The 11,644-nt window shown below is 48.1% G+C and overlaps 1 protein-coding gene across 4 annotated transcripts in view; it reads left to right on the top strand.

Moving 5' to 3' along the window:
• Auts2 (activator of transcription and developmental regulator AUTS2) overlaps nt 1-5,227 on the top strand; it is a 1,105,889-nt gene extending 1,100,662 nt beyond the window's left edge. For all 4 annotated transcript variants that reach the window (XM_051161360.1, XM_051161363.1, XM_051161362.1 and 1 more), the window contains exons 18-19: nt 220-442; nt 3,183-5,227. In XM_051161360.1, the coding sequence (XP_051017317.1) occupies nt 220-442; nt 3,183-4,440 (1,481 nt within the window). In that variant the 3' untranslated portion in view covers nt 4,441-5,227. The remainder of the gene's footprint in view (nt 1-219; nt 443-3,182) is intronic.
• Nucleotides 5,228-11,644: the final 6,417 nt, after the last annotated feature.

The following is an 11,644-nucleotide window of genomic DNA, read 5'->3' on the forward strand; positions in this document are numbered from 1 at the left end:
AATTTTTTTTTTTTTTTAAAGCTGTGAGCTGCCTCTACAGTGTAGGACAAGTGTCCCTCTAATGAGTGTGTTAATCTCCTTTCCTTTTCCAGCTGCCAATAACATGTATTCATTTTAACTCTGAATGCTGTTAAAAGTTTTTGGTAAGTACCTTCACTACGGCAGGTTTCTATTGAGATTTCTCTGAAACCTTTTTTGTTCTCCACTTCACCATTTCAGCACCCAACTCAGTGTTCGGCCACAAGGATAGCCCCAGTGTGCAGAACTTTAGCAATCCTCACGAGCCCTGGAACCGGCTGCACCGAACGCCTCCGTCGTTCCCGACCCCTCCGCCCTGGCTGAAGCCAGGGGAGTTGGAGCGCAGTGCGTCCGCTGCAGCCCATGACAGAGATAGAGATGTAGATAAACGAGACTCCTCCGTTAGTAAAGATGACAAGGAAAGGTACGAAAAGAAACCGCTCTCGAGTCCCGCTGGGGGAGCCCGCCCTGTGCCACACTCCAGGCAGAACCAGCCACCTCCCCCCTCTCCCTTGCCCCAGGCTCTGTCAAAGCCTTGCGCTTAAGACCTCTGTAGCTCCTCAGTTCCTTTCCAGTCAACACCAGGCGGCCCTCCCTTGCACTCTGTGGTACAGAGCAGATGGTGACCGTAGCCTATCGCTAGGACATAGGATAAGGAGCCCATCTTAGAAGCAGCAAGACGTACAAAGCCACCCAACGTCCCTGAAACATCATTGCGTCCAAGTAGACATCCTCCGGTAGACAGACAGCTCGGGGCCAGACACACACAGCATGAATCTGCCATGTTTGCTTTTGAGTCGTGACGTCCATCCATAGGTTTTTTTGTTTTGGTTTGTTTTGGTTTTGGTTTTGGTTTTCCTCTTTTCATTTGCTTCTAGTAAGTCATGTTTGCATCACCTCATCCTGTTTTTCTCAAGTCTTAATCCAAACTCGAAACCCCTGGGGCTCTCATAGACAATCAGTACAGTTTTGTGTTTTTGTTTTTGTTTTTGTTTTGTTTAACTAATCTGAATTTAGACAGCAGCAATAAGCAGCTTTGCTTTGCGTCTGCTTTCCCAGGGGATTATTAATTTTACTAACCATTGTTTTCTGCATATTAACCCCTTTTCTCAAAAATCTACCGTAAAAGAAAAAAATAGCTCAGTATTTTTATGCAGAATGCTGTAGGCATTTCGTTTTGTTTCTTTAGGCTGTTTTCATTTGGAATGGACGGAAAAGTCATGTCAGTATACACTTGGCAAACAAAACCAAAAACCCCAATGGTCACTCTTTTGTACTTAGGGTTGAAATTTGGGGCTGGGGAGATGGCTCAGTGGGTAATGTACATACCCTCTAAGTGTTTTGTACCTGAGTTCAGACCCCCACCATCTATGCAAAGCTGAGCACAGTAGTGTGTGTGTGTGTATGTGTGTGTGTTTGTGTTTGTGTAATCCTAGAGCCCTTGTCCCCACCTCACCTTTGTGTCTGACACCCAAGGCTGTCCTCTAACCTCCTCAGTTGCTTGATAGTGTGCACCTGCAGGCGTGCACACACACACACACACACACACACACACACACACACAGAGGAAAATTCAAATTTGATTCATATCTTTAACTTTGTACATTGTACATGTATATGCCCTAGTAATTTAAAAAGAAATCAAATATTCCAGTTCTACATATGACTGATAAAGTGACACACACCACTAATCCGAGCACTCCGGGGACATAGGAGGGTGCATTTCTGTGATTTTGAGGCCAGCCTGCTCTACATAGGTCTGCCAGGGATACCTAGATAAAACCTGACTCAAAAAACTGACTGATACTCTTTCGTAAGTTGTCATGCTATGTTGGTTGGTTTCTTATGAGGTAAAAACACAAATTACCATATAAGAAAGTTGTAATTAAAAAAAAAAAAATCTCTCAACCTATAGGAGCTCTAAAGTACTAAAGGGGCCAAACCCATACAATGTGGACTTCCTGAATAATTTCTTATAGACTAGTGTATAGGCTTATTTTGGTTTTTTCTTGATAGATTGACCCCTTGTATTTAAGTTGGGAAAACTTGAAAGACATTTTTTATTCCTTCTTTCTCCTTTAAGGTTATTCTTGTCAGCTTCTGTATGTTAACAGGAAGCAGAATTCGTAGGTCAGTTTCCCTAGCACACCCCCACCCCCCACTGGGGTCCCCTGGACTCCGATCTTTGACACTTCTTTGTCTATACAACCTCTGGTCCGTCGTCCCCTATCTTTCTCACATCCACCCTGAGCTTTCTCCCTCTTAACTCTGAATTTGAACTGCTCATCTTCTGTTACTCTGTTCCTCCCACCACCACCACCACCCCCTGCCCCCTGCCCCCCCGAGTCCATAGACATATCCTCCCCAAGCCAGGTCCCTGCAAGTTTCCTTTTACAGTCTTCTCATGGGTCCCTCTCTGACAGGGACCTCAGTCAGAGAGCTCTGCCCCACGTCTACTACACCCCAGTCTGCACACATCGGATTGAAGTTCTCTGGCACTCCAGGAATTGGAGGGGGTGGGGTTGCCTTTCCAGCCACCCTTATTCTGTGTCTGCGTTAGCGGTTCTCAACCATCCTAATGCTGTGACTCCCCCCACCACCACCACCAACCCCCACACACACCATAAAATTATTTTCCTTGCTACTTCATAACTGAATTCTGCTATTGTTAGGAATCAGATTGTAAATATCCATGTTTTCTGTTGGTCTTAGTTGACCCTTCCAGAGTCAGCTGCTGGAAAGCCCTCTCGTGACTGTATTAAACCCTTCCCCACCTCAGCTATATCCAGAGTCTGAGGAAAAGTTTTCACTTGTGATCGGGCTCTTAGATCTGTATTCTTAACCTAAAGCTATCCTGAGAAGCTAAACAGATGGGCTGTCCTTCAGTGTTCCTCAGTGACCACCCTGGCCTACAGTGGCTCTTCCTTTGTGACCTTGATCAAGGCAGGTCCCTTGGAAGCCCGACTCACCCTCATCTGTAGGCCTTCACCTCTGAAGCTGCCTCTAGAATCTAGATTAGAGCAGGTGGCTGTCTTTACCGGGAAGCCGAGCAGTGCCTACTACCTGGGTGACCTACCCTGTCCTCACACCACCATCTCATTGACCACACCTTGCCTGGCTGGCAAGCCCATTTCATTTTTTGCCCCCCCTCTTCCCCTTCACAGGGAAAGCGTTGAGAAAAGACACCCCAGCCATCCTTCCCCAGCACCTCCCGTCCCGGTGAGCGCCCTGGGCCATAACCGCAGCTCCACCGATCCGACGACCAGGGGTCATTTGAATACTGAGGCTCGTGAGAAAGAGAAACCAAAAGACAGGGAGAGAGACCACTCGGGATCCCGAAAGGACCTGACCACTGAAGAGCACAAAGTCAAGGAAGGCCATCTGCCCGAGAGAGATGGGCACAGCCACGAGGGACGTGCAGCAGGCGAAGAACCCAAGCAGCTGTCCCGGGTGCCATCGCCCTACGTGAGGACACCAGGCGTGGATAGCACCAGGCCTAACAGCACCTCTAGCCGGGAAGCCGAGCCACGCAAGGGGGAGCCGGCCTACGAGAACCCCAAGAAGAGCGCCGAGGTCAAGGTCAAAGAGGAGCGCAAGGAAGACCACGACCTACCCACAGAGGCCCCGCAATCCCACAGGACCTCAGAGGCACCTCCGCCCAGCTCCTCAGCCAGTGCCAGCGTGCACCCAGGGCCTCTGGCATCCATGCCCATGACCGTGGGAGTGACTGGCCTCCATGCCATGAACAGTATCGGTAGTCTGGACAGGACACGCATGATGACCCCGTTTATGGGCCTTAGTCCGATCCCAGGGGGAGAGCGCTTTCCGTACCCCTCTTTTCACTGGGACCCCATGCGGGACCCCTTAAGGGATCCTTACCGTGACTTGGACATGCACCGAAGGGACCCTCTGGGCAGGGACTTCCTGCTCAGGAACGACCCCCTGCACCGGCTCTCCACACCCCGGTTGTACGAAGCGGACCGCTCCTTCAGGGACAGGGAGCCTCATGATTACAGCCACCACCACCATCACCACCATCACCCACTGGCCGTGGACCCTCGGCGGGAGCACGAACGGGGTGGACACCTGGATGACCGCGAGCGGCTGCACGTGCTTCGGGAGGACTACGAGCACCCACGGTTGCACCCTGTGCACCCCGCTTCTCTGGACGGACACCTCCCACACCCGAGCCTGCTCACACCAGGCCTTCCTAGTATGCACTACCCTCGCATCAGCCCTACTGCGGGCCACCAGAATGGACTGCTCAACAAGACCCCGCCCACCGCGGCGCTCAGCGCCCCACCTCCGCTCATCTCCACATTAGGGGGCCGCCCGGGATCCCCCAGGAGGACTACGCCTCTGTCGGCTGAAATCCGAGAGAGGCCACCGTCCCACACACTGAAGGACATCGAAGCTCGATAAAAGCCAAGAGGACGAGGCGGACCTTGGAGTGGGGGAGAAACCCCAGGGACACCCCCCCCAAGACTCAAGAGACAACTCCTGCACCCCCAAAACTGAAAGGTGCAGAGCTCCAACTCTTCCCCTGGAAAAAAAAAAATGGACAGAGACTCTGTTTGGATGTTGAAATGTTTTTGTATATTAATGTTGGAATTTTTCAGACCTTTTAGACAGGTCCTGTTTGTTCTTACATTTCTTTACTTTTTTGTTGTTGTTGTTCCTTGCATAAAACTTTGATTTGAACCAAAACGGTGAAGGTAATGACACACAAGGATCTGATGATAACGGGGGCCGGGGGGGAGGGGGGGAGCATCTATCCATCACCCAGAGCTGTCTCAGAGGAGGAGGCATGTACATAGAGTGTAAAAAGAAATTGCTTCATGAGCTGACGGTTCATATATGCAAAAGATAAAGACGAAAGCTTTACTTGTACAGATGTAAATAGGTAAAGATTAAGTAACATAATACATTAATACTTCTTCAAATGTGCTATTTACAAGTCTAACTTCAGCGAACTCGGCCCTCGGAGGAGGAGGAGGCCGGGTTCCCATCAGCTAAAAACCCTTCAACTATGCAATGAATACGAGGGCTTTTCCCGAAAGCCCATCTAACTCAAAGGAGCCTTTTCAAATTCATTTACAACATACTTAAGGTCATATTTTCCCTGAACAAGTGCTTGCCTGAGACTTTATACAACTGTTTTCCTTTTGGTTTGGTTTTTTGTTTTTCACATGGAGAAACACTTTCTTTCTTTCTTTCTTTCTTTTTTAATCTGGAACTTGGCACCTGAAGTTGCTGCTTGTGGTCTTGGGGGGCGGGTAATGGGGAAAGGCGCACCCCCTAGAGAGTATAACTAAGAAACAGAAGCAGCTTTGCCCCCAGAGAAGATGGGATGGTTCTGCCAACACTCAGCCTGATGGGCTGTGCCTGCCCTCACAAACAGGTCACCAGAATTTCCGGTCACCTCTGATGCAGGCGACTTCAAATGGGAACCAAGCCCTCCCTTCCCCGACCCCCTACCCCTATCTCATAACATGCACACACTTTCTTGTTCCATAATATGATTTAAGGACACTCACACAGGTCCTGAAAGAAAGCTGTCCGCGTTTTCTCAGATGGTGGATATGTTTTCACGGTAATGGATGAATTAAAGGTACACAGAATCCAGTGTGATTCCAATAAGAAATGGTAGCCTGGGAAGAGCCGAACAGGTAGAGCTTGTAAGAGCCATCAGGAAGTACTAAGGGTGAAAGGTGGCAGAGAGGGGTGTGTGTGTGTGTGTGTGTGTGTGTGTGTGTGTGTGTGTGTGTGTGTGTGTGTGTACAGATGTATGTGTGTTTTCATCAGTCTAATGTCTTCATGACACTTTTATAAGGACATTAGCCCTCTTGTCTACATATTTGGAGAGAATATGACTTTACTAGCCGAGAAAATACAATATATCTTGTCTACTGGCCTGTAAAATACATGTAAGAAATAAAAATTAGTCCCATTTGGTCCTCTAGTATATTAAAGTGCTATCTGACATTGTTATCCTGGTTTTTTTTTTTTTTTTTCAAAAGAAAATGTAAACTACAGACCATTGTTTCTAAAAGCAGAGAGATCTATTTTAGTAGTCAACTGAAGGTTTAGTTGTGAATTCCGATTTTGTGGACATCAGATGTGTGCAGTGTTTTCTTTTTTCCTTTTTCTTTTTCTTTTCTTTCTTTCTTTTTTTTTCTTTCTGTGTTTTGTTTTTTAAGACAACAACTTAAAAAAAAAAATCCCAAGGATTCTGTGCACTGGAACTGTAGTGGTAGCTTCTCAGCATTGTAAAGAGGTTGTTCTTGTACAGGCCTTTTTTTTGCTGTTTCTCTTGTATGTAAAAAAAAAAAAAAAAAAAAAGAAAAAGAAAAAAAGAAAGAAAAGAAAAAAAAAGAAAGAAAAAAAATTCCTTTCCAGATCCTACTCGAACAGGAAGGAAAACCGTGGATCTTCAGCATGTATCATTGGAGGAGCCTTCTTGTGTAATGTAAATGTGCCACGCCATGTTATTAAAAAATGTGAACCAAGCGCTCAGAGGTTTCTTTGTGTGAGGTACCACTCTAGACCAGGTTCTAGAAAAGACAGCCCACCCCCACCACTGACCTTGCGTCCCCCTTCCCCCCCTACCCTACCCCCAGGCCCAGAGCAGTAAGGTCCTCATAATGGCAAGCCACCCCCACCCCCCAATACAGGTGTTGACCATTAGCTGGTCCAGCATCTTTTAGGGATGGTGTTCTGAACAAAATCAACATCCTGAGGGAACTGGCTGTAGCTCAGTTCTAGAGTATTTTACCTAATATGCCCAAAGCTCTGAGGTGATCGCCCCAACCCTCCCTACCCCCCACCTCAGAAATCATCCAGAAATGTGATTCCTCCCAGGACTTGGGAGGTGGAGGCAGAAAGATCCGAAGTTCAAGGTCATGACCCGTGAGGTGGCTTAGCAGGATAAAGCGTTTGCCCTCAAGCCTGCCAGTCCAGAGTTTCATCACTGAGACCCACATGATGGAAGAAGAGAAGTAACTCCTGATGAGGCTGTTCCTCTGGCCTTCCGGCACACTTACAGGTCAGAGTCATCCTTAAGGCCGGCATGGCCTACTTGAGTGACCTTGCGTCCCCCTTCCCCCCCTACCCTACCCCCAGTCTGAAGAAAAGGGCAGGGTAAATTTTCTTGTTTTAGACTGGTAGAATTGGGATAGGGAGGTAGATGAAGGAGGGCAGGGTAAAGCCACGCGCTGCTGACCTGGACTCCCCGAGTTCTGCCCTCACATGGTAGATCCACACAGTGGAAGGTGAGAGCTGACTCCTACAAGTTGTCCTCTGACCTCCGTATGTGTGTCCCCAAATATATTTGCATATACACACGCACAGACATACAAAGATAAATGTAATGCTATTTTTCTTTTAAAACTGCTACATTCACTGTTTAAGGTTTGTACCTCATGGTGGGGGGAGGGAGGAAGGGGGGAAACTAGCAATCAAGGTCAGTAGGATCAAGGGGTGGCTACCAGGTAAGCTTTAGATACAAAAGAATAGAAATCTGGGGTGCAGTGTGGACTTCTGAGGCTCCACGGAGCTCTTGGAAAAGTCTAGGGGATATCGTAAGATTCCTGGTTTCGGGGGTAGGGGCACAAGGAGAGCACAAAGGCTTTAAAAAGCTGAGCTGGGAGACTGATTAAGGCAGTGGTTCTTAACCTTCCTAATGCTGTGACCCTTTAATGCAGTTTCCCCTGTTGTGGTGACCCCCCTCCCCAACCATAAAATTATTTTGTTTCTACTTTATAACTGTAATTTTGCTACTGTTACAAATTGTAATGCAAAGAACTGTATTTTCTTATGGTCTCAGGCTGCCACAGTGAAAGAGTCATTTGATTCCCCCCCCCCCCCACACACACACACACTGGGTCACAACCCACATGTAGAGAACAGCTGGGTGAAGAGCATTTGCTGCTCTCACAGGACCAGCATTCGGTTCCCAGCACTCAGGTCAGCTGGCTCACAAACACTTGTAACTCCAGCTCTCAGGGACCCAACACACTCTTCTAACCCCTGAGAGCATGTATTCTCACGTGTGCTTGAGTGTGCCTATCCCACCCCACCACACACACATAATACAATGGGTCTAAACAAAAACAAACCTTGGGGGGTATATCTTGGTGGGCAGAGTGCATCACTGGGGTGGAGGAGGGGATGGTTTACAACCCCTAAGCTGAAAACAGAGCAATAGTCCAGTGAGAGCCCACTTGGCTTAGCACCATTTTATAACTAGAGGAACTGCCAGACTAGGAAAAAGGGGGGAAAAAAAAAAAACAAGGAAAGAAAAGAAAACCAGTGGCTTGGAAAATACACCAAATCCTGGGCTTTGCTGGATCCAGTGTCACCAATGTCACAGATGCTCTTTGACATGCTATTTCTGGCAGACCTCACTGCCTCTTAGCCATATTCCTATTTCATTATCACCATCTGCAGTGTCAGTTACCGGGAGAGTCACTCTCCCATCAGTCATGGTGGCTAGTCCCTGCGGGCTCCGATTCATCTCAACCTTTGCATATTTCCCTCTAATTACACCGGGCGCCTCAGCATTGCTGGATCCCGGCACCAATTTGATTCCCCCGCTAACCTATAGATGCTCTAATTATCTCCACAATCCCTGACTGACAATGATCTTGTTACCTTCTAATGGTACATGACAAGTGAGATGGCGAACATAATGAAGCGATAATTACCACTCTGGATGGATATTTGTGACGGCACTCGCTGCGCATCCTTTCTCTGCCTCAATCAAGGCGGGGGGAGGGGAGGGGCACGCAGGGGTGGGAACGAGACGCGATTGTTGATGGTCTTATACGTACAGTGCATAAGAAGAGAGGGAGGACAGCATTCTGTGGTGACATCAGCCAAGACTTCTCTCCTGTTTGGCTCTATATACACGTTGGGCCTCTGTGGCAATAATAAAGTTGAAAGGAAAGGGATCATATGAGCAATGTGCATGCGTTTGTGTGTGTGTGTGAACATGTATGTAAACTCAATGTTTTCCTTTTGGTGCATTTCTGGAAAAAAAAATCTATTAAATGTGGGACATTTGCCAAAATACAATTGGTTCTTGATCAGACAGAAATTTGGGGGTTGGTGATGCAACTCTGTTAGTTAGTAGCATGCTCCTCTCTCAGGCACAAAGCCCCGTGTGCCATCCACACCACCACGTGAACAAGGTATGGTGGTGCACACCCATCATCTCAAGACTCAGGAGGCCTGAGGAGAGAGGATCAGAAGTTCAAGGTCATCCTCAACTACATAGTAAGTTTGAGGCCAGCCTGGGCTGTGTGAGACTCTGTTTCAAAAAGAAAAAGAGGGGGGCAGGGAGAAAAAAAAAAAAAAAAAAAAAAAAGAAAGGATAGATTCTTACTGTGTATTATACAGAATGAAGCTGCTGGTCAGTTTGCTGTCATCATGGCTACAAAGCCAAAGTTGTAGTATATTGGGTAAAAAATGCTAGAGCTTCTGTTAAAAGGAAGAAGACCTCGAGATAGCTTTTACAGTCTAGCTTTACCTGCCCATGTCCTTAGCAACTCTAATAAAGCCCAAAATCTTTCTAGATCTCAGTATTTCTACTACCTGCCCACCTCCAACTGCATGTACTGGTCATGGACCTAAGCCTGGAGTGTGCTACGCAAATGCCCCAAACAACTGAGCCACACCCCAGCCCCTCACTGGGGGATTCTAGGCAAGTGCTCTACCACTGAGCCACACCCCAGCCCCTCACTGGGGGATTCTAGGCAGGTGCTCTACCACTGAGCTACACCCCCAGCCCCTCACTGGGGGTTTCTAGGCAGGTGCTCTACCACTGAGCCACACCCCAGCCCCTCACTGGGGGATTCTAGGCAAGTGCTCTACCACTGAGCCACACCCCAGCCCCTCACTGGGGGATTCTAGGCAGGGGCTCTACCACTGAGCCACACCCTAGCCCCTCACTGGGGGATTCTAGGCAAGTGCTCTACCACTGAGCCACACCTTCAGCCCCTCACTGGAGGACTCTAGGCAGGTGCTCTACCACTGAGCCACACCCCAGCCCCTCACTGGGGGGTTGTAGGCAGGTGCGATATGACTGAGCCACACCCCAGCTACTCACTGGGAGTTTCTGGGCTAGCACTCTACCACTGTATGATGCTCCCTAGGCCTAGGAATTCAGTTTAGTATTTTTTTTTTTTCTTTTCCTTTTTCTTTTTTAAATACAAATGCTTTCTTTAACAGTTGCAGGTCATCCCATGGGTTAAGTGATGGATATTCAGAACCCAGCAGCAGGGTGAGCACAAGCTCTGAGCCTCTCTTTCTGACTCCAATAGGGTGAGCACACCACCCTCTCGAACGGGGCCTTTGATGTTTTGGATGATAGAGCAGCTGGTGTCCATTAATTCCACATGCTGTCCCTGTGAACCAGTCCTGCCCAACACTTTGGTTACTTTAACCAGCTTTACGGACTGCATGCGGCTTGTGTCCATAATGGCGGCGATCTCGGTGATCTGGCGGAGAGAGGTCAGTTTGGTTTTTCATGGAGGTGCAGAGGGTGTTCTTTTGAGACACTGTCTGTGAAACCCAATGTCGTCTTGGATTCCTGAACCTCCTGTCTGCCTCTCAAGTGTTGGGATTGGAGGCATGGATCCTTGCACCCAGGGAACTCTTTCGCTGATGTAGATGGCTTGTCAGTAGCCTCGGGCAGTTGCCTAGAGACCGCTTCCTGGTACAGAGAAGTACTTTTTCTGAGGTCTTCACTCAAACAGAACTGGGGTCCTTGACTTGTCTGTAGAAAAGAACCGCAGGATGAGCTGGAGCAGGGTTAGACTTTATCAGGAAGAGCTTTTTGTTTTGTTAGGTTTTGTTTTGTTTTTCGAGACAGGGTTTCTCTGTGTAGTCTTGGCTGTCCTGGGCTTGCTTTGTAGACCAGGCTGGCCTCGAACTCACAGCGATCCGCCTGCCTCTGCCTCCCGAGTGCTAGTATTAAAGGCATGCACCACCATGCCCAGTTCAGGAAGAGCATTTGATGCTGATTCTTTAGCCTGAGTGTTAACAGAAAGGCACTAGAAGGCAAAGACACACCCAAGAACAACATGGGTTCCTCAAGACATCCTGTTTTGGTGACTTAGCAGGAGCCATCTATGTATAGGTCTTTGGTTGCTTCTAAAACTACACCTCAAAAGATTGCTAAGAAGCTGTTTCCGTTTTCTCAGTAAATGAGATGGTAGGGTGTACATTGGATAGGACTGTAAGCTGACAGGAACCTGGGTCATAGCTGGGTGGTGGTGGCACATGCTTTTAATCCTAGCACTCCAGAGGCGAGGCAGGTGGATCTATGAGGCCAGCCTGGTATACAGAGTGATTTCCAGGACAGCCAGAGCTATACAGAAACCCTGTCTCAGAAAAAAAGAAGACAGAGAGACAGAGAAGGGACATGGATCGCAAGGGTTAAGACAAGTCTTGAGCAGGGGCCATGCTAATCTTCTATTTTTGTTGTTGTTGTTGTTTTGTTTTTGTTTTTCGAGACAGGGTCTCTTTGTGTAGCCTTGGCTGTCCTGGACTCACTTTATAGACCAAGCTGGCCTTGAACTCACAGCGATCCGCCTGCCTCTGCCTCCCGAGTGCTGGGATTAAA

The sequence above is a fragment of the Acomys russatus genome, chromosome 19 (assembly GCF_903995435.1).
Source record: "Acomys russatus chromosome 19, mAcoRus1.1, whole genome shotgun sequence".
In the NCBI taxonomy this organism is placed as follows: Eukaryota; Metazoa; Chordata; class Mammalia; order Rodentia; family Muridae; genus Acomys; species Acomys russatus.